The sequence below is a fragment of the Paramormyrops kingsleyae genome, chromosome 3 (assembly GCF_048594095.1).
Source record: "Paramormyrops kingsleyae isolate MSU_618 chromosome 3, PKINGS_0.4, whole genome shotgun sequence".
NCBI classification, from domain to species: domain Eukaryota; kingdom Metazoa; phylum Chordata; class Actinopteri; order Osteoglossiformes; family Mormyridae; genus Paramormyrops; species Paramormyrops kingsleyae.
Window position 1 is genome coordinate 3,387,904 of NC_132799.1, and position 22,283 is coordinate 3,410,186.

The following is a 22,283-nucleotide window of genomic DNA, read 5'->3' on the forward strand; positions in this document are numbered from 1 at the left end:
AATCTGACAAATATCGTATTGTGTGTACACTATATTGTGTAGAAACTTTATATTTCGGAACTATGACTACCTGACGTGCACTTTTCTGAAATATAAGAACTATTCCCTGGCGCAAAATCAATATTAGCTACCGGGTAGCATTTGAGGGACAGTCTGTGAGAAGCAGCACCGAAATACGATTATTTGCAGTTATTCGATTTCACTGGATACATGTCTGTATTAAGATGGGAATCAGGCGGTTTTTGTTTGAATCTCAAATCTTTATTGAGATATAATTCTAAATTTTATCTATATATCCTTGATTTATGTATGTACTTTCTGCCTGAGTTTGATAGTTTAACGGTGATTCAGAGCATGTATCTGGCTCTTCCGGTGCAAATAAGAATGAGACTTGCCTTATAATCGGGTCGCGCGCGTTGCGTGCCGCGTGTTTGAATTGTACTGAGCGGTCTGTTTCTACGCCAGAAGGGGGCGCAAGAAGACAAAGTAGATATGACAGGAGCTACAGGCTTTCGCATACAAGAACGTTTTTATAATACCTAAAAAAGAGAAAACATTAAGACTAGCGATGCTGTATTTGCTTTCGGTCAGTAATGCACTGCAGTCCCTGGAGCCTGTCGCAGGGAACACGAGTTTCAGTGGTGCAATGAGTTGGTGCTTGTGACTGTGAATTATAATTGTATGTTTGCCGATGTCTGTTGTACGTCGTACCATTTATAAGCAAAGCAGGTCTCGAATCTTTGTTTTGTGTTGAACAGCTCCAAAGGACACAGAGGGACAGTTTTGCTGCCAAATGTAATGCCAAATGTCTTTGAGGAAAATCATTGAAGGATCAAGGATATGAGTTTGTTTCCCTCCATAAAGCACAGCTCTCCCCCGGGGATGTTATTTGGAGGGGGTGTCAAAAAAGCCACCTTTTCATAGGCCAATCCGTTCAGGTACCACAGGTCAAAAACATGCACCATTATTCTTCAGGGAGCAATAGATCGCCATTCATTCCCTCTGATCTGCTTTTGTTCTTTTCCCAAGAACCAACTCATGTCCCGTGTGGTCTGACACTGGAAGTGAGCTGCAGTACCCGTCGTGAGGACATGATGGCAGAATAGTCACGCCTTGGGCAAGAATTACATCTCAGGCTAAAATACAATTTTACAGTTGCTTTTGGCGACGGTGTTATCCAGGGCAACACGCATGATCAACTGTACTATTCTGGAGGCTACTGGGATAAATATGAAATGAAATATTGCTTGCGGTGAGGGTTGCACATTTTTATTAGTTACAAATTGCAACAGTAACCACCAAGAAAATAATTCTAAAGTTGATTAAACAGTTTAACAAACTTGCTCACTTAAGTGTTCTTAATGTGCCTGTTTTTCATCCCTGTTGGCAGAACACAGGATTTATACTCCTGACTAGAGCAGAGTTGCACTGCATTGATTATGTATAATTTGGCAAATTCTGTGCAATTCCACGCTGGCACTAGCTACATATTGCATTGCGGCAATATTTCTAATTTTAAAGATGGAGTTTTTAGCTCTGCGGAAGGGAAACGTTTCATTAATTGATCACGCCAAAGTTGCAATTGCACTATCTAACCATCAGTCACATGTCACATTGGAGCCGTTGCCTTAAAAATACGATCTGCCAATCTATCGTACATTAATGACCCAGCAGACTCATTCTCGTCAGCCGTGATAATATTTACGCCTTCCGGCTACAATTAACAGTTCTGATGGTTTTCTGGAACCTTCTCCACTGAGCTGTTGGCCAAGTCCCAAGTTGGCACAGAAGATGCATCAGTTAACATGGAGCTTCAGTATGTGATGAATGAAGCTCGGGTGGAAGGAGGGAGGATCTGACATTGCTGCTTTGAGGGCTAAACCTTAAACTGTGTATTTCTGTACAGATTTAGACAGGCTGTGTGTCAATTAACGTGCACAGATCCAGCCCTGCATATAAAATAATACGTAACATATCTAAGCAGAGGCACATACACATTTTTGTAACTGCTTTACCCAGTTTACACATGTACTCAAATACATTTAAGTAAGACTTCAGCCCCCCACCCCCAACAAATTCTATCTACTTTGGGGAAAGCCAAGCAGGGGATCAGAATTTCTAGCTACTGGCCATAGATTAAATTCTTTGCAATCTCGTAATAATTTATAGCTCATTAAATCAGGTTAAGGGTCTATGAAGATGGCACATGAAAAGGGACATAGATTACCCCTCAAAAGCCGTGGACTGTACCAATACCGCAGTAATACGTGCTAGTATAATGACAGTACATGCAGGGTTGGGCGACTATGCCTTTTTAAATCTTAACCTGATGAATGTTTGCATCTGTGGGTTTTAATCGCAGCGCTGTCTGGATCCTAGATTGTATTATTTAATTAACCGCATGTTTTTATTACATCCTGGCGCACGAAGTGTAATATTTACTGTAATATTTACTTTATGTAATGCTTACTTTATTATAATACGCACATAAGTATAAATGAATAAAAAGCAAAAACCATTTCAATACGGTCAAAATCAAATTGCTGTACCACGATCAAACCCCTACGTTTCCCGAAACGACCCTTGGTATAAAAGCGGGAAATGGAAGTCGTTGTTTTTTGTTCTACCACTAAATACAGATATATAAAGAAATGATGATTATATCTTGATACGAAATGCTTTAAATGCTTCCAAAATGAATAAGTATAAATAAAATACAGGGCGTGATGTGTAATATGGTATACGTTGAAAGGCGCATGTCCACTTTCTATCGTATACATCGTGAGATAACATCAAATACTATAGATTATACAATGGAACCGCCTACATTTCCGCAAAGCGCACCTGATCCAATACGTTACCGTTTATCACTTCAGCTTACTACAAACAGCCCCATATTGTACTATCCAGCAAAAGGGGCTTCTCGCACGACTAGCACCTTCGGTTCCTCCGATTAAGGACCTTGGACAACGCTGGAGATATGAGGTTTCTGGTAATTGTAGTTCTCTCCGAAGTTGTATGTGCGTCACACGGCGGATCCAGAAACACCAATTCCCAGGAGCCTTTGCAAGTTGGCCGCTCTTATGTGCGGCGTCGGCAGCAGGGGCGGCCCTCAAGGCGTCGTAGTAACCGAGTGCTGCTATCACCTAGGAACCAAATCGCCTATTCTCGAAAACAGTACGTGAATTCACTAGGTAGAAATACTACAGAGTGTAGCCTCCCTACGCCAAGTGTCACCTCAGATGTGGTTCACAGAATAAGGATTCTGTGAAGGTTTTCCCCCTGTTATTTGTTGTTTTAATTCTTTCCACCGGTACCGGCTGCTGTCTTCTGCGTACTATGACAATTGACTGTCCGGAGCGGCTGCGGTCTTAGCTGCCTGTGCGAGATGCCCATCGAGCTGGGGGGACGCGCTGACAGCGACCGTGGCCGGACGCTGTCTCATTACTTGCCTTCGCTATGAAGTTGGCGGAAAATTTGCATTTCGGGGCGTCTTCGCTAGGAGGAAGAGGAGCGGCAGCCAGGCACTAGAGGCTGTCAAGGCAGGTCGCACAGCGCTGGTTCTTGGCTCAGCCTCGGAGATCCTCTGCTGATCGCGGCGGTGTCACAGAGGGATTTACTGCGATCAGATTTATGAATGGCAGTCTGACATTGCGTTCGGCCTGTTCCGTGCCTGTTTGCTAGATTTAGAAACATTTTATTGCTGCTTTTTTAAAGCAGATGCATGGTAACGGGCGTTAATTGTGACTAATGATAAAGCATCGGATTAGATTGCAGATAGTGTGTTTTTCGCGGTAGTCAGGTGCACTTCCAGTTGTGCACGAATCCCGCTTGTTTTGTCGTAGCAGCCGGTCCGTTTTAAAATGTGCCTGTTCCGTGCCGTGTTGCCCGCTTATAGCCATGCTCGCTGAGGCGCCGGGCTTTCCGGGTGGGCGCCTTTCATCAGCAGGGAAACACGGATCCTTACCGCGGTGGAAAGAGGCGGAAAAGTTCATTGACGAAAGCGGACTCGATCCGGAGGAGAGGGGAGTTTGTCAGGATACACGGAGGTGAATTATGAATGGAGTTCGGGTGCATCTGGTCGTTAAGGCTCCCTAGAGGGGCTCAGCACTGAGGGGAATTGCTGAAAAATAACACATTCATTGCAAAAGCGGATAAAGTACAATTATGAACATTTTGATAATTTCATTGTGACAAGGGGGTATAGTTTTGGACCCCAATTTCTGTTGTAACGAAAAAGGTCGATGCATGTTGGCGCGTTTTGGTGAAGGGTTTATCTGAAGTTGCGGTCGGAATATCGGGGTAATACAGAAATTGTCGAGTATCATGGCCGACCGGACCGCTCCCCGTTGCCAGCTGAGATTGGAGTGGGTTTACGGGTACAGGGGGCACCAGTGCCGCAACAACCTGTATTACACCGCCGGTAAAGAGGTGGTGTACTTCGTGGCCGGGGTCGGCGTGGTTTACAACACCAGGGAGCACACGCAGAAGTTTTACCTGGGACACAACGATGACATTATCAGGTAAGCACCTTAATCTTGGTGACTTTCCCTAAAAATCCATTCTTTGATTGTCAGAGCGTGTGTTTTAAATAAACTTCTTGTATATAATATATATATGTTCATCCATCCATCCATCCATCCATCCATCCATCCATTTTCTACCCCAGCTACTGCTATAGTTTTCCCCGCCAAAGCGAAAAGCGTGCGCGCTCCTGACAGCTGCGGACGTGCTGCGCGTTCCCGGCGCGGCTCTGCTGCTGGGAGGTGCTGTCCGTCATATAGGCATCTAGGGGCTCTTTACCTGCACTGTTTGATACAAAAGCTTCTTTAGTCATGTCATACGAAACCGCCATAAATTTTACGGAATTCCCTAGTCGGCGACCGATGGCACACGTCTAATTAAAAACTGATTCCCTTAAAGACTGATCCTCCTGAAATGCGGATGAAAAAGTCTTGCTGGAGCCATTTACGATGGATTGCACGACAGTATGTTTCGCCAAAAAATGTCTGCTGTTACTGCACTCTGTATATCTCACCGGAAAGTAGGCAGGTCTTATGTTGACTCAAACTGCATCATCAAGAATAAAGAAAAGGACTCATGTTCTTAAGACTACAGAAAATCCCTGTTGGGGTTTGACAAAAATCCTCATAGCAGGCCTAATCTTTGTCTAGCACATATCTGTTATATTCCGAAATGCCTATTTCACGGCTCAAGCGGTCTGTTTATTTTTCCACACATCAGTACTGTTCAGATTTTTATCCATCCTATTACACTCACTGTTTTGACACATGCATTCAGGAGATTCTGTGACCAGTGATGTAGAGACAAATCAGCTGCATTGCAAGGTTCAGATGGCAGTGTCTCCACTCCAAAGTGCAGGATTTGCAGAAGGATGAATGTCTCTCCCACCGGTGCAGTCACTGCGCGGTGGCCCGTTCTACTGGTGTGTTGCTTTCCAGCAGCTTTCTCCATGGTGAGGCGCTGGCGTTCGTGTCAGCATCAGCCGGAAGGGCATCCTGAGGTGGGTCCTGGAGCTCAGCAATGCTCCATGAGGACCTGTCGTTTGCACCCCATGATACCTGTGCAGAATCGCAGGTCAGCAGCTTAACCGGCCCTTAATGAAAGGGAATTAGACAGATGTGTTATTACAGCTGCTAAATGCAGGTGGTGTCATCAAAGAATTGGTCTGTATCCCAGCACACCAGTTGGGGTGCTTTACTTGTCTAGGAGTGTGAGGTCCAGACCCCAGTGAGAGTATTTCAGGTGGTCCTATTGGGACAGTAATGCTCTCTTTTCTTTGTCACACCGGCTGTCCACCATTTGACAAATCCATCACCTAGTCTGGTCTGAGAGGTTTTCTCAGAGGCCGTTACAGCCCCAAACAGCCTTGTTTTCATCTGCACTCTCACTTGAGGACCCCAGGCGTCATTGTAAGGGTAACATGGTGTGCTGTGGTTGCCTTTCAGTAGATACTGCTGGTGTTGGTGACATGATGTTTGGCGGACTTCTCTTGTGATATTAGTGCCCGCTTTGTCGTGTAAAGCCAGGCACATCCATCCTACACTTCTGTGGCCCAAAGGAAGCCTTTATTTGATGAGAAAAAGGCAGTTTGATTAACCTATTCAACGCAGAAAATCTGGAAAATGTTATCACATCACTGCCTATGAAGGAACAATTTGTATTGTTTCAATTTGGAATAATTAGGCGTCATTTCACATCTCTCCAGCGGTTGTTTGCAGTAAAGGAACACTCATTCAGTCTGTCCCGTTATATCCCAACTGGGATGCGTATCCACGCTTCAGCCACGAAGACGGCTGTGAAATTAAATTTCCTCCCATCCATTTCCTTGCGTCCGGGTTACATTCTCATTTGGAAGTTTTTATCGCTTACGCCATGTTGATGGATTAGCACCGTGCATAATTTTAGGATGGACCCGTCTTGCAGGCGTCATACGGGTATTAATCAGCGGCATCTGGCTGTTGGGGGGGGGGGGGGGACTTTGAGAAATTTAAGTTGGGGGGGATGTAGCAATCACTGTCTAATAGGAGTTCGGGAAACACTGAGGCAATTTCACCAGCGGCTTGTTGTGGTTTTTCTCCAGCAGGAAGGGGAATGACTTGTATCTGTGTGAGTTTGCGGATGTTAAAGGATCTTGCTCCTGCTGTCCTCCTCTCAGCGATCCTTACAGTCACAGGGCAAAGCCAGGCCATCTCTCCTCCCATTTGACTGACTCGTTATATATTAACTCTTTCATTCCACACAGCCCCAAAAATGTGGGTTTATAACTGATCAGCGCTAGTCACTGTGTAACTAAAATGTTAGCCTAATACCAGAGCTGCATCCACAACGTCTTTGGCTGGTCGGCTTCTGTCTAATGGGGGCGTGTCTCTCTCTCAGCTCAGTCCTGATTGGTTTCTTAGAGGGTCACATGGCAACTTAATATGAACATAAGAAATTTACAAACGAGAGGAGGCCATTCGGCCCATCATGCTCGTTTGGGGAGAACTTAACTAATAGCTCAGAGTTGTTAAAATCTTATCTAGCTCTGATTTATCTAGCTCCCTGCATGAAGATTAAGATCCAGTTGTATGTATAGACCTTCACCCAAGCACCTGGTTCCTCCAGCCATGATGCTTCAAACATGTAGCTACTCAGCTTGCCTTTACGGTTCACCCATTCCCAAATTGACACGTTGCATTTCTGCACTATTGGACTGTAATATACAAGTGCTTGTTTCCCCATTCAGTAGAACGTGAATTTACCAGTACTCGCTGCACAAGTACCGGATATACATTTCCAGGTAATGAGAATAATGTCTTCATTAATAAATAATTACAGAATGTTCCAGCTAGGTGTTACTGTACCTTTAAATCAGTGCGATGTGGTAAACCATATCTGCTTTCAACAGCTTTGAATAGGCGGCTGAGATAATGTCAGGAATTACATTCATGCACTATTAACTACTGAGCGCAGTCCTGCTGCGGTTCTAAAGGTGGCAGCCAGTTCGTGGAAGCAGACAGCACCTGTCTTTCAGTTTTAAAAAGGCGCACACACACATACACGCATGCGCGGAGTCGACATGGGTGTCGCCCCAGGAACGGCGTGGCTTTCCGGCTCGTGAAGGTGCCTGATGCTGCTTCTCAGAGGGAAGCTCCTTTCGCAGCACCAGAGTCCACTGGGTGAAGCCTTAAAGAGGCTAGAATCGGCCAGGTGACCTTTGCGCCTGTCGTTAGCGACCATGGATACCTGCTTATGGTCCTTTGGAAGCTGATTGGCAGTCGATGGTGTTCCTACAAGGCGTTGCTAAAGTGTTGCATCAATGCCGAGAGTGGGCTTTGCGAGCTCAGGGGTGGGGGCTGAAATCACAAACGGGGGGCTTGTTGCCTTGAGCTCCCAGATCACACACCCCTGATCATGTGGTGAGATGGGAGGGAAGCCAGAGGGGGGGGGGGGTTCCCAATTCACTGCCTTGAGTACCTGGTCGGCCCCCCTTGCTTTCTCAGAGGACTGCAATGGACATCTCCATATTTCAGTTTGCCATGGTTATCCTCTGTCGCCACAGGTGGGTGTAACTGGAGGCGCTGTCACCCCCCCCTCCCCCCCCATTCCTGCTCCAAAGGGACACCCTGCACCTCCTGTAGTTTCGGAGCCGCCTGGTGACATCGCCTCTGGTTTCTGTTTCAATAACAAGGCCCGGATAACGAGAATTGCCACCCCGTTTACTTCAGGATGGTGCGCATGTACCCCTGTTTACTTCAGGATGGTGCGCATGTACCCCCGTTTACTTCAGGATGGTGCGCATGTGCCCCCGTTTACTTCAGGATGGTGCGCATGTACCCCCGTTTATTTCAGGATGGTGCGCATGTACCCCCGTTTATTTCTGGATGGTGCGCATGTACCCCCGTTTATTTCTGGATGGTGCGCATGTACCCCCGTTTACTTCAGGATGGTGCGCATGTACCCCCGTTTACTTCAGGATGGTGCGCATGTACCCCCGTTTATTTCAGGATGGTGCGCATGTACCCCCGTTTATTTCAGGTTGGTGCGCATGTACCCCCGTTTACTTCAGGATGGTGCGCATGTACCCCCGTTTATTTCAGGTTGGTGCGCATGTACCCCCGTTTATTTCAGGTTGGTGCGCATGTACCCTCGTTTATTTCAGGATGGTGCGCATGTACCCCCGTTTACTTCAGGATGGTGCGCATGTACCCCTGTTTACTTCAGGATGATGCGCATGTACCCCCGTTTATTTCAGGATGGTGCGCATGTACCCTCGTTTATTTCAGGATGGTGCGCATGTACCATGTTTGGGCAAAACAAGATAAATCTGTATGTCGCCACCATAGCTGCATTATTTTCCTGTTGATGGAGACCAACTGTGAGAGAAATATGTCAAGAAGGATTGAAACTGGTCACCCTTGAAATTATAGGGAGCAGCTTAAAGACACGGTAATGAATCTGCCTCCAGGGGCGTCTGTTTTTCGTTGTAATGGGGTTGTTTGCCTACAAAGGGGAACGTCACGCCATGTGCTTTTGATGATCCTAAAACGCTGCCGCAGACCCTGTGCCTGCAACCCCATACGGGATGTAACACACCTACCACTGAAATCACCTTGGAGCGCTAACTCGGAGATTAGCTTTATCATCAGCTGTTCCTTTGCATTTCCCGCTTAAAATGACCCCAGCCCTCATGAATGGCATTATCATTTTTGAAGTTCAAAAAATATATACAGCCTCTCCCTGGTCATGATGGGGTTATGTTCCGATAAACCTATCGTAAGGCGAAAATGTATTTTAATACAGTACACCTAACCTAACACACATTATATCCTAGCCTACCTTAAACATGCTTAGAACACTCACATTAGCCTACAGTAGGGCAAAATCATTAACATGGAGCCTATTTTAGAATAATTTATTGAATATTGACCTGAAGGTGAAAAACATTTACCCATTGTAAAGTCGAAATATCATAACACAGACCATCGTAAGCCGGGGAGCGTCTGTATAAATTTGGGTTTAGTCAATGAGACACTGTAAATAGTTTTATTGGTCATAGCATAATAATCATAAAAATGATGATAATGGAGGTCCTGGACCCAAATATGTTATTTTGTGTCGCCTTGACTTCTCTTTGACCTAACGGTGCCATTTCGGACAAGAGGCTGTGTAGTGAACGCTGGAAAATAACCAGTCTGGGTGACTGGAGCGCTTTACCGGCTGATATTCCACTGGCACAGGTGAAGAGCGAAAGCCTCTGCTATCCGGTGGGGCTATCGCGTGGTGCCGCTGACAGCCGGTGCGATGAGAGACGGGCAATGAGGAGCGGGCATGGCGCTGCCCCTGGTACGCTCCGGGGGTGGGGGGCATGGCCGGGCTGTCCCCTCTCCTTCAGTGACGGCAGCCCTGCGCCGTCTTCTGAAGGGAGCTGAAAGTGCATTAATCTGGTCTGGGGCTCAACAACGCAATTAGGAAATGGGGTAATTTCTCGATTCTGCCAGATCGCCTGCCTGCACTTCCAGAAGCTTTCAGGACAAAGACACTGCAATATTTAAAGCACCATTTTTTTTTTATTATTACATTTTTTTCTAAGTGACTGGGCAAATTTATGCTCTCAAAGGTAATTGCTTAATTAGCTTCCTGCTAACGTGGCAGCAGACTTGCCTTGACTCTGCAGAACTTTCTTGCCAGCAATGATTGTTGTGAATTAAAATAAAGGGATAAATATTTATACTGGATTATGAATGTTCCCAGAAGGTAGAAATGGATTTGCCAGCATTTTATGGTTAGATGGTAACTGTGGATTCAGAGTGACTTGAAGGTATTCCAGATCCTTCCTGCTTTGGTTGTTTAATTATCTATCTTCTGTGTCGGGGGGGGGGGGGGGGGGGCACTCTGAGAACAAAATCTATGGGGGGACAGGATTTGTTGTATCTGGGACCCTCAGTCAGTTCAGAACCCCCCCCCCCCCCCCTTAGTTTCCAAAAATAAATAAATAGCTAGCAAGCCAGAAGATTGTAGCTGCTACTTCAGAATCTGCTAATTAAGGAACATGTTTAATTAATATTTAGTGTAATGACTCTTTGTGCCCAGCAGGGGGGGCCGCGTAGTTTGAGTGTTGGTAAGCATTGCCGATGGGGAAGCGAGTGGCCCTTGCAGGACGGGCGCTTCTCCTCCTGACTCTGATGTCGGCTTGCTGGAGTGTCCAGCAGAGTCGCTGGTTTGGGGTCGAGGCGATGAGTGGAGGGGAGCTGGGATGCGTGGAATGGAGGGGGGGGGTGACCCCATCAGCCCGAGGGCTTGCGGCTCGGGGACACACTGTCAGACCAGCTGATGAGAACTTAAAAATTCGTCAGGCGTCAGGACTGCGAGGAAAAACACAAAGTTTATTAGCCAAGTGCCGCCCACTTCCTCGGAGTCTGAAGCAAACCTGCACTGCTTCTCTTTGAAGCCAATGGGGGGGGGATATGTGGCATAATCACACATGGGCAGCTGTGAGGTGTGTTGCATGGCATTTTCTAAATAAACCTCGTCAAAATCACCGCCTCACTAGATGTGAGTCAAGGTGCTGGACGTCTGTGTATGAAATGGAACTTGATGAATTTTTGCCCTTAACGTTTAATCAAAGCCAAACGTACATCAAGACGTCAGTTTTTGCCCTTGGCACAGGGCAGGGCTGCGGGTCGCTGAGATGTGAAGGTAAATGAGCATATGACCTTTAATGATGACTTTTTCTGACCTGAATGTGTGACCCCCCCACACCCTCAAAAATCATTGCAGGAAACAGAGCACATTTTTATTGCTTTAGTTTAACATTCATCATGTTCCACCAGCTCAACTGCAGGTTGCCTGTCAGTGTGCAAAACCGAAGCGATAAGTAGCATTTTTTTAACCAGCCCGTGACTCCACCTAGTGGAGAGAGTGATTGTCGTCTTGTTGCAAGTTGCTGCCACGGGCAACGACAGACTGCTGCATCAGAATGGCGGGCAAATGCAAACTTAAGTGAGTGTGGAAACAGCAGGGCAATCAGAATCATATAATAATTAACTCAGGTGATTATGATGCTAATTTTCTACAGCATTTGCATAGTTTTTTGTACTGGGGACTTTGATTCAGTTGCATAATGGTGGTTCAGAACAGATTTGTACTGGCTCTTATTTCCGCCTGGCCTGACCTGGATCTCGGGCTCGCAGGACGAGGCTCTGCCCGTTACATGTGAATCAGCTGCTGATTTATGCACCACTTACAAAGTTAAGTACCTCATTAATTAATAATGTAATACGAGAGAGATCATCTTCAACGCCACGAGAGACTTTTCCTGCACACCATCTAAGATGGAGATAGGGCATTGACCTTCGAGATGCATATTCACTGTAATTTAATTATTTTTATATTTTGCACAAATGGTACCGAATTCTAAGCAACAACGTAAGTGGATATGAATCGAAATGAGATCAGCATCACAGCCAGATATTAGTCAATGTTGATGATATTAAAAGTTATGTATAGGTGTCTGGAGTAAACAGTGTATCACGACATCAGGTGTATGACTCATATTTTATTGCATAGTGTCATTCATGGGCAGTTTAACTGGAAGACGATGTCAAGCTGACTCTGAGTTCGGTGGCTGCATATTTAAGGCTCTAGTGCAGTGTTTCCCAGTCCGGTCACCGGGGACCCACAGATGGTCCACGTTTTTGCTCCCTCCCAGATTCCCTGTCAGACTGTCCATGTTTTTGCTCCCTCCCAGATTCCCTGTCAGACTGTCCACGTTTTTGCTCCCTCCCAGATTCCCTGTCAGACTGTCCACGTTTTTGCTCCTTCCCAGACTCCCTGTCAGACGTCCACGTTTTTGCTCCCTCCCAGATTCCCTGTCAGACTGTCCATGTTTTTGCTCCCTCCCAGATTCCCTGTCAGACTGTCCACGTTTTTGCTCCCTCCCAGATTCCCTGTCAGACTGTCCACGTTTTTGCTCCCTCCCAGATTCCCTGTCAGACTGTCCACGTTTTTGCTCCCTCCCAGATTCCCTGTCAGACTGTCCACGTTTTTGCTCCTTCCCAGATTCCCTGTCAGACTGTCCACGTTTTTGCTCCCTCCCAGAAGTGACAGGAGGGATTTGGGGGTAAAGGCTGCCCGTTTGACTGGGTCCCACCTTTCCAGAACTTGCCATTCGTGTAAGATTAGGTGCCATCCTGCATCCATTCATCCGCTGCTTGCTGAAACCAGTCATTGAATTCAACAGTCGCATATAACTCAGCTCAACTAATGACACCCCATGGAGGTGTCCACCCCAGGTTCCGGTAGGTTAATGTGGGACGGTTTCTATTCCACCTCACCACTTAAGTTCCTAAATGACTTAATTATTTCGCTGATTGACCTAATTCCGCCCTCTTTCCCGGCACTGATGTGATCAGCTGCTGAAAGTAAGCTGGTATAGATTATCGATAAGGGTTAACTGTCCTCGTGGCGTCATGTCCAGGGATCTTTACCAACGACTCTCTGTAACCCTGTCATCCATCTTTATACCTAGAGATGAATCGACCTATATCCCAGTTTAAAAGGCTGTGCTCTTCACCCGAAGAAGTAAATGTTTATAAAAGCCCTGGGTTTGTGTTTTCCTGCCAATGGGTGGAATCGACATTTCGTAGCTGGTAGACAGCAGCCTGTTTCGTCATCTCCTGTGGCCATATGCGGTGGTTCAGGTGATTGACAGGGCCGGCGTTTTTCTGGGAGTGACATGCAAACTTGCGTGATGGGATGAGCTTTTGATCTTATGTTGTTAATCTGGAGTCTCTGCAGATGTTTCGCTGTCAGCTAAAACTGTTGTTGTTACGTGTTGGCTTTTTTTAGGCGATACCTAAATTACTTTAAACTTTGGGATGGGATGGGGTGTCCTAAATTGTGTATTTTTGTATTCTCATTGTTATACATCCCCGCCCCCCCCTAGAGGACAGCCTTAAAAGCAGGCACCCGTCCTCTGTTCTTCAAGGCTGATATCTTCATTGAAAGCCGGAGAGGAGCATTACTCTGGTTGGCAGAAGTCAGTCAAGTGGGCTCAGTAGTCAGTCACTGTCATTGTCTGTCCTTAGAACAAGAGCCAAGAGATCTTCAAAGTACAAGTATGAAACGTTAAAAAAAACTGATACGTCAAACATCCTTTTTTAAACAAAGCAAACAATAGGCATTAATAAAAATCTGCTTAATTTCTACATTACCATAATGTCCTTTTTTGAAAATTAAAATGATAAAAAAAAGTAGTGATTCTGATAGAGATTTCTCTCATCCTTTACCTACCTGTTGTTTTCCTGGATATTTCAGGATCCTTCTGTTTGTTATTGAGAGATTTCAAGGTTTCAGGAGAGGATGGGGCCATTAGCATAAATGTCAGAACTCTTCTTGGGAGTTTAAGTGTCCTGCCACATGATTCGTTCACTGTATGGTGCAATTAAGTTCTTGTCAAGTGCTTGGCAAGAGAGATCCACAATATGAAAGAAATGAAAGCTCAGTTCCACGTGGTGTCATGGAGAGCAGGTGTTGAAGGGCCCTGCTTCCTCTCCCCGAGTGCGGCGAATCGGCGAGGATCCCCTGCACAGCCGCCTAGCCCATTTGTACATCTGTGCAAACGTGAAAGCAGATTGCCGTAAAAATCAAAGCCACTGCCAGTTCTGGAAGAGTCCGCGCCAAGGCCACAAACGTTCAGGGGCAATGGACAGCGGATAAAGGCGTAATTGATTATGCATCGGGGCAGCCAAGAGAGGGCAGGTGGCCAAGGGAACCATTACAGAGATGGTATATTAACTCTCTCACGGGAGCCGGCTGAAGCAGGGATCCATCTGTCTCCATGGAGAAGAAATCTGCTGAAGCTTGAGGTTGACGCAAGCTGGGTCAGGGGTGCAAAAATCCTGCAGACGCTGTTCTGGAAACGGAGGGCCGGAACAAGGTCTGGCCCAGCCAAGCGGAGCCAAACAAGGGAACGATTGGGTTGGATTGGGTTGGATTGCAGGTGACAAGACTAACTGTGATGGTAGTTGGTGGTTAGGAGTGTGAACACTGAGGTTGTAGAAGTTTCATCTCCCCAGTGGATTGCAAACATTTAAGCACATTGCTAAACGTGGATTTTCCTGTTCTCTGGGGAAGTGAAGGACAGGAATAGGTGTAGCCACCAAATCAGCATGGGCTCCTCATTTATTTGCTTACCTTTGGGGATATTATTAATCTTTGGTGCAAGGTTAAAAATTGTCAGCCATGAGCTACTGCAGTGTTTCCCAACCCAGTCCTTGGGGAACCCTGGACAGTCCACGCTTTTGCTTCCTCTCAGCTCCCAGCTGACCTGTACCAGGTATCTGGTGTTCCTGATTGGCTGGGAGCTGGGTTCCATGAGGACTGGTTTGGGAAACACTGAGCTACTGTATATTGGGGGGTGGGGTTTCCCAAGAATTTAGGTGTGGAAACTCAGTAGCCTTCGTTAACTACTCATTTTTGCTTCTCATATTTGTTCCAGAGCTACACAGATCTAAAGAAATGCTACTTTAGTTATCATAAATACGGGAACAAAGTTTTCGCTATATTTAAAGACTAATGTCGTCTCACTGTTGAACGTTTAGTTGATTTTCTGAAGAACCTTCCGCTGAAGTGAGTGACGTCTCTTCAGACGTTGCCCGTGCAGTTTCTGGAGTGGTGCGCAGAAGATACCATATAAGAGAAAAAAAAAAACAAGGAAGTAAATATTTAAGAATAAACAGCAGTTTTGCTTTTACTTTGCCCCCCTCCCCCACTTCCCCAAGCAGCACTGAGGTATTTATGAATTAGGTTATCACTTTTTCTTTACCAAGAAATGCATGCGGTTCTTCAGGGTCATTGCTGACTATTATTAGCGTGCTCTGATTTGATGCCTGCTAAGAATAGATGGTGTTTTACTATTCTTCCATTTTATTATTTTTTTTTGGGCTGAGCAGATGGTGGTAGCCCTCAGGTATCTGGCTGCCGACCATGTAGGGGCCTTCATGCTTATTACGAAAGAGCGTGGATTCCGTCGCCACGGAGAAGCCGGTCTGAGCCGGACGGGCAGACCTCATGGTAGCGGAAGGTCCCCGTGCCTCACTGGAAGCTGCCGCAGTCCAAGCCTGAAGAAAAAGCATCTTCGTTCCAGTGACTGCAGACTTGCTCGGAAAGACAGACTTATTTAATCAGAGGTTTAATTTGGCACCACTGCCCCCCCCCCCCCTTCCTGCTGTGTCTATTTTTATTGTATGTTGGTGTCTGCTTTACGCAGGGAGTCGCCTGAGCGGCACAACAGAAGCCAGCCAAACGTCTCCTTCAGTTACGGAAACGCCGGCCGCAGCGGGCGCGCGCCTGTTTGTTTTGACAGCGGACGTCTTCCCGCTTCCACCTGAGGTGAAGGCGGCCGGATGTCACGGCCCGGTGAACACCGAGCTCATCTACCTGGGTTAATGTGGGATACCAACAGGCTAGCTTAGCGGCTGCGCTCCCTGTAGCATTCGCGCCTCCTTTTAGCGACACCCACATCGCAGTAACTAAAGCTAAGGAGAGCAGGTGATGGCGAAGGAAAACCATTGTTGGTTCTGTTTGCGTCCAGCTTGCATTAGTTACACAGGCAAACGCTAGTAGTACCATCTTACCCATGCTGAGCTAATAGGTAGGGTTACCAAGTTAATTTTGAAGTGAGTGTAACACGATGTAAAGGAAATGGACAGATTTCGCTGTCCATCTTCGTCGGCTGTCTCTCAAGGCCTTGGTAGTGTTGTTACGACTCAAATTTCTGCATAATATCGATTTTCGGGGTTATGATATTCATGGTAAAGTTACAGTTAGCCTTAAGAGACTTCCTTCCATACTGGAATGTCGGTAGATGTGTGAGGCCCAAAGAGAAGCATCACAATTAGCATTTTCTGAATCTGTATATCCAGAGTGATTCTGAAAAGACAGTGTTGATCTCTTGGCTCATTGTGTAATTCCCAGCCCCCACACAGAATAGTGTTAAGTCTCAGACAGGGAAACTCCATTTGACAAAGTCATTTTCACTCTGTCTGTAGCTCAGAGCATCTCTGGTGTTGCCCGGGGCAACTGGGAGGAGGCCCCACGTCAAATCCCACACCAGGGGAGGGGCTCCGGGATTCCGTGGCGAGGGGACACCGGTGCCTCTGATGCCGGCTGTCCAGCTTTGATTTCACAAGAGATGAAAGGGTGTGGTTGCAACACAGAGACATGATAGAGGACGACTGAGGTGACGCCAGTCCGAATGGTATGGGAGGAACGTCGGAGCCCACTTTGTGGTCTGTTCATCTGACGCCTGCGGCTGGTGTTTAAAGATTCCATTAAAGAGAGCTCTCAATTTAAGCTAGAATTTCAGAAAAAAAATGTCATGTTCATTATGTGTCTTACTCGATTCTGGGCTTGATGGCAAATCTATTAATGAAATCCCTTGTTGGATCATAATATTGAAGGCCACTTTTTGTGTTGAAGGGAAAGTTCCTATCAATATATCAGCTGGCAAAACAAATGAATTGGTCAAGCCACCCTTTCTCTTGCTTCCCTCAGATGCATCACATCAGGGAGTAATGAAAGACGTCAAGTGGTTTAATGCACCTATCGCACACATCTTGGTAACAGCACACCCAGCCTGTCATCTTCCATTACAGCCTGGACCCCCCCGCCCCCACCCTGCTGTTCAGTTCAGCGCCGTCTATTTGTCTTCTGACAGACTCTCCCTTGTCCTGAAGGTCACTGTCCTGTCGAGTTACTATTTCTGGAACAGCCGGTGCCCTTATCAGGCATGGTGGACATGAAAGACATATTAATGATGAAAGGTGGGGTCTTGGTGGTGCTGTGAGGATCAGGAACGCCTCATGATGCCACAATGAGAGGAATTCCGTTTTGTTATGAATTTCTTCTGTCTAGTTTTATCAAGGCTTTATAATGCATGACTCTACATTACTCTACATTTGTCATCTCTGCTGACGAAGATGGAATTCTCTGGGTGTCTGGGGAAAATGGAAATATATTCTGTGGTTTCATTAGATTTTTTTTTATTTTTATTTTTATTTTTACATGTATACCTTTAATTTCACTATCATTCTGAGCAGGCCAGAGGTTTCAGCATCCAATGACGCACAACTTGGATTTATTATGCAAATGTTGCCCGAGTGTTTCCTTCCCAGTGTTTCTGGGTACCTGAGGGTGAGTTCGCTGGAATGACCGTAAGGAGTGACTGTAAGGTGGTGAGGCTGAAGGGCTTCCTCATTCGTCCACGGTGCTCCTCACCAAATAGGAAACCCAAGAGCGGTATACTATTTTGGCATGCATTTTCCTGGATAAAGTATCGGCGGTCCGGAGAACTGAGCCCCTGAATAATGTCACAGGGACCTGATGAATTATGGATGCGGGATAAAGACTCAGGCACTGCAACACAACCGATCCAGACCTTGGCGGCCTTGGCGCCACGCCGGGGGAACGTGATTGAAGAGGCGGAATAGTTGACTTGGGGTATCTTTATTTAATGAGCTCTGCTAATGGCAGCTAATTTTTTTTCGTGGGGCTGGGGGTTCCACTCAGTTCAGGAATGCCCCTTTTTGGGATACCAATGGTGAGATTTTTATCGAGAGGGTGAGTGCGGAATCAAAATAAATGGTGTATTTATCCACCGTGTGAGAGGGGTGAGGCGGGTGTGGCTATTGATTGCTGGAGGATCAGGTTAGTATGGAGCTGGAACTAACTGAATATAAAGATCAGCTTTAGAGGATCATAACCTACAGCATGGACAGCAAGATAAGGAGATGTGGACCATAGCTGTAAGTTGGCAAAGCTGCAAATGTCTGAGTTTTTATGGCAAGTTATGGAAAAAATATATATATATAGAGAGAGAGAGAGAGGTGTTCATTAGTTGTCTTGCATTCAACATCTTGCATAGTGTGCATTCCAGTAGCGACTCATGAAGACCAGCGTCTCTTTGTCTGCCGTGGCAGGTAGGTGTCATCACTGTGCGGTTAGCTGTGGGCCACCACCGTCTGGCTATTCAGGAGACGAGACCGACCAGTGCAATTTAACAAGTGACAAGTAATGAGTTTGGTTCCCTTGTCAATCCTTCTACAATAAAGCTGTGTCTCCTTGAGGCCTGAGTGCCCCCGCCCCCACCGCCCAAGTCTTTGGCTTCGTTCGTGATCTGAATTCCATTCTTCTGCTGCAAAGGTAGGATTGTGCTCTGTTGTCAAGGAGACCATCCACGAGACCCTGGACATGTTACCTGTGTGCAAGAAAGTAACTTTGGAACGGTAATGAAAGGAAAAGAACCAGGGTTGTACCCTGGATTCCAACATTTTTTTTCGCGTTTGGTTGAGTCCCATATGTTGCATTTCAATGCAGATATTCCGCAATGCATAAAATGCATGGCTAATCAGCAGCTGAATGGGAAGGATGCTGGCAGTTCAATATGTGCTCAAAATTTGGAACTTGGGCTTTCCTCCGTCGTTCCCTCATCATATTGCAAATCGTGTGTCAGAGCTGAATATTCCACCGGGGTCACAAAACATCTGACAAGTTTGCGCAAGTCAAGATCTAAATCTCTAAAGAAGCTGCTAAGTATGTGTAATTATGCCACGGTATTTCCACTTAGCTTCTTGGAACACCAAGACGTCAAGCTACCACACATCACGCAAAAGATGGAGATGTTTGCTGTAATGGAACACTAGATTTTCAGAAATATCATAAATAACCATGGTCTGGCACCTGAAGCCCTTTCCTGAAGCACTTGAATGTCTTAAGGTCGACAGGGAGGACTTCCCATAAGAGCGGAGCTGGATAAATTCATCACCCTTTTCCATCTGCTGTGACAGATTCCGTCAATTTACAAACCAGTGTTGTTTATGATTCCTATAGCTATAGTGACACTGCTGTTTCAGAAAGACATCAATTACCAGTTTAAACTCCCCTCTTGCCATCTATTTGACCAGACTGATTAGCCTGTACAAGTTTCAGTCTGTGTCCTTGGCTCATCTCTTAGATTTCGTTTATTTCCGTGGGACCAGAAGCCGCCGGCTAGATTCTGCGTGTCGGATTACAGCCGCTGCTTCGTTTGGGTGGTGAACACCAGGTCCCAGATTTCCCACTCCACTGCCAGTGCACTTCTTTTTCGCAGTAAATCAGACTGCCAGTGAATTATTTAATGAGTGTCCTGGACTTATCTCATTAGCATTTGAAAAGAGTTTGACGTTGTCTAAACGTCCTCCAGAGCTGTTTTGCCCCAAGCTAATTTATTTAAGAGCTTGCACCTCACTATGGTATCCCCTGTATTTGTTTCAGAAATAAGTCACTGATGTTTTGATCAAGTCTGGTAAGTTGCGTGTTTAGGTCAGCTGAGTCAACCAGATGTAGGTTGAAAAGGAATATGTGTTGGCTGAGGTACAAACAAATGGTCGCACATGTCTATGGAACTTTCCATGGCACGAAATGCATTAGTTGTACGTTCCTCATCTAATCTTCACGTTCTGTGCTAAAAGAAGCTCTTGTTAATCTATGACTGTGATTGTCACACCGAAGACAGATGGTATCCCGAGGATTTAGTTGTAAGGAAATTTGCCACAGCATTTGAGGGAAGACTTGGCTGCCTTGGCATTGGGCAGTAGAGCATGTGCCTCTCACCTGCCCATGTAGAATCAGTTTACTTCTGGCACCAGGTGATGCAGATCATGTGTATTGTGGGAAATTTAAGGCAGATTTTCGATCTGATTTCTCAACCTGCGGAGCAGGAGATGCCACTTTCCCGTGTCGAACTTGTAGCGCAGAGTATTTCTGCACTAACTGAAGAGGATGAACTGCAAGGGAAGACGTGTAGCGTCACAGTGTCACGAAGGCAGCTTGACGCAGAAAGCGGCTTGATGAAGCAAGACCCTGCTGATTCTCATTTCTGGGGTTTCGGAATGTTCTCAGGCTGGCCTCAGCAGACCGTCTGGCAGCCCATATAAGAACCCAAACAGCATCCAGCTCCCTGACACAGGCTACATGAGGCAGAGATTCAGAGATTACACCCCTGGCAGCCTCCCATCTGTAGATTCATAGGAATCCTCAGCATCCCCCCCCCCCCCCCCTGCGTGTACCACAGTGCCGGAGTGCTGTGCATTTCAATCTCCCGGGAGCCTCAGAGTAGAGCCCTGCATTGGGAGCGGGATCCCGCGGGTCCCGCGGGACCCAACGCAAATCTCACGGGATTGGGCGGGTTTTAGATTGTCGTGGGCGGGAGCGGGCGGGAGTGACAGAGACAGCGGGCGGGATTGGGTGGGAATCGTCAGAAATTCAGCGGGAGTGGGCGGTAATGGTCAGAAATTCAGCGGGAGTGGGCGGGAGCGGGATTAAAAAAATAGTCCCGCGCAGGGCTCTACCTCAGAGGACTCACAAGACTGAGACTCCCTGTTCAGTGGCTCCATGAATGAACCTCCTGTAGTGGTGAATACCTGTACCCCCCAAACCTCTCTCACCAGTATAAAAAACATTCCATTGTTTTCAAAGAACCCAATTCAGGCAGTCTCCAGCTTGCTCCCATGGGTTTGTGATTCCTCCAGAATCTTGGAATGGACTCATGAACCTATACATACAATTTTGTCCTTCACCCCCCCCTCTACCATCCACACCCATGCCCTTTATAGATGTTATCCGTGGCTGGTTTGACATTCGCTGACAGTTGGGTAATTCAGGTCCAGAGAGTAAAAGTCCAGACTGGGATATTGTTTCAACCAACCAGTTGAGTACTCTGTGACTGTGACTCTTTATGCTCAACTGGTTGGTTGAAACAAAGTCTTGGTCTGGACTTTTACTCTCTGGACCTGAGTTACCCAACTCTGCTCGCTGAATAGCTAGGTCCAACAATTACTCATTGAAAGGCTCAAGATGTGATTTCCTTTATTGTGATGTGTTTTATGTTGGCTGATCTCATGCCTAATCGACCGAACAATATTTATGCATATTTGTCATTGATAAGTTTTTCTATTATTACAGCTTAGTTTACATTCTGTTTAAAAAATGAAAATGAGGTGAGGAATTGTATTTGTATAGTGCTTATAGATCTCATTTTTATAGGGAAGTTCTCATGTTCATAGTGATTTACGACACTTTTGGGAGTTTCTCTCCCTGTCTGTAACACCCATGTGATCAGTTCAGGGGTTAGCAGACGTCGCCTGGACTGTTTAACATGGCCCTTCAGTGTCATTGACAATGACCTTGTCAGGAAATAATACCCTTTCCATTGGAACATTGGTGTTTTATTCAGTCCAGGTGCAACAGTGTTGATTTAGCCCAGCATATCTGTGGTTTTCTGGCAGAAATTTCTTTTTCTTCAGGTGTCCCATTCTGGGTTTGACTGAGCTGAACCCTGCTTGGATTCAGGTGTTTGGCAAGTGATTGCGACTGAGTGGAATAAATGCTTTTATGAAATCATTGCTTTCATATACAGAAAGTGGACTTTGTATGGGCCCGGTATGGTCCATATGGACGCGTTCCAGCCCAAACACAAATGGCAAACTAGATCATTTCACTGTCAGCCGACCTTCTTGTCGCGTCCGTGAATAAATGCAAAATTGAGGATGCGGCAGGTAATCTGCCGTATTTTTATCTGTCCAACCGTTTCCTCCGGTGTGTGGAAGATGTGGGGGTGGGGAGGGCTGACTCCGAGATAAACAGCCGAGACCCTCACGCCAGCTGTACACGCGCACACACACACACACGCGCCCGGGAGAGCAGCCTCTGTTTCACGCAGGGCGAGCCGTGACGGCATG

General features: G+C 46.3%; 1 protein-coding gene across 6 annotated transcripts in view; it reads left to right on the plus strand.

Annotated features, from left to right (window-relative positions):
* Positions 1-3,906: 3,906 nt before the first annotated feature.
* Positions 3,907-22,283, plus strand: part of LOC111852341 (EMAP like 6) — a 75,389-nt gene continuing 57,012 nt past the window's right edge. For all 6 annotated transcript variants that reach the window (XM_023828171.2, XM_023828172.2, XM_072709400.1 and 3 more), the window contains exon 1: positions 3,907-4,523. In XM_023828171.2, coding sequence (XP_023683939.2) covers positions 4,327-4,523 — 197 coding nt within the window. In that variant the 5' untranslated portion in view covers positions 3,907-4,326. The remainder of the gene's footprint in view (positions 4,524-22,283) is intronic.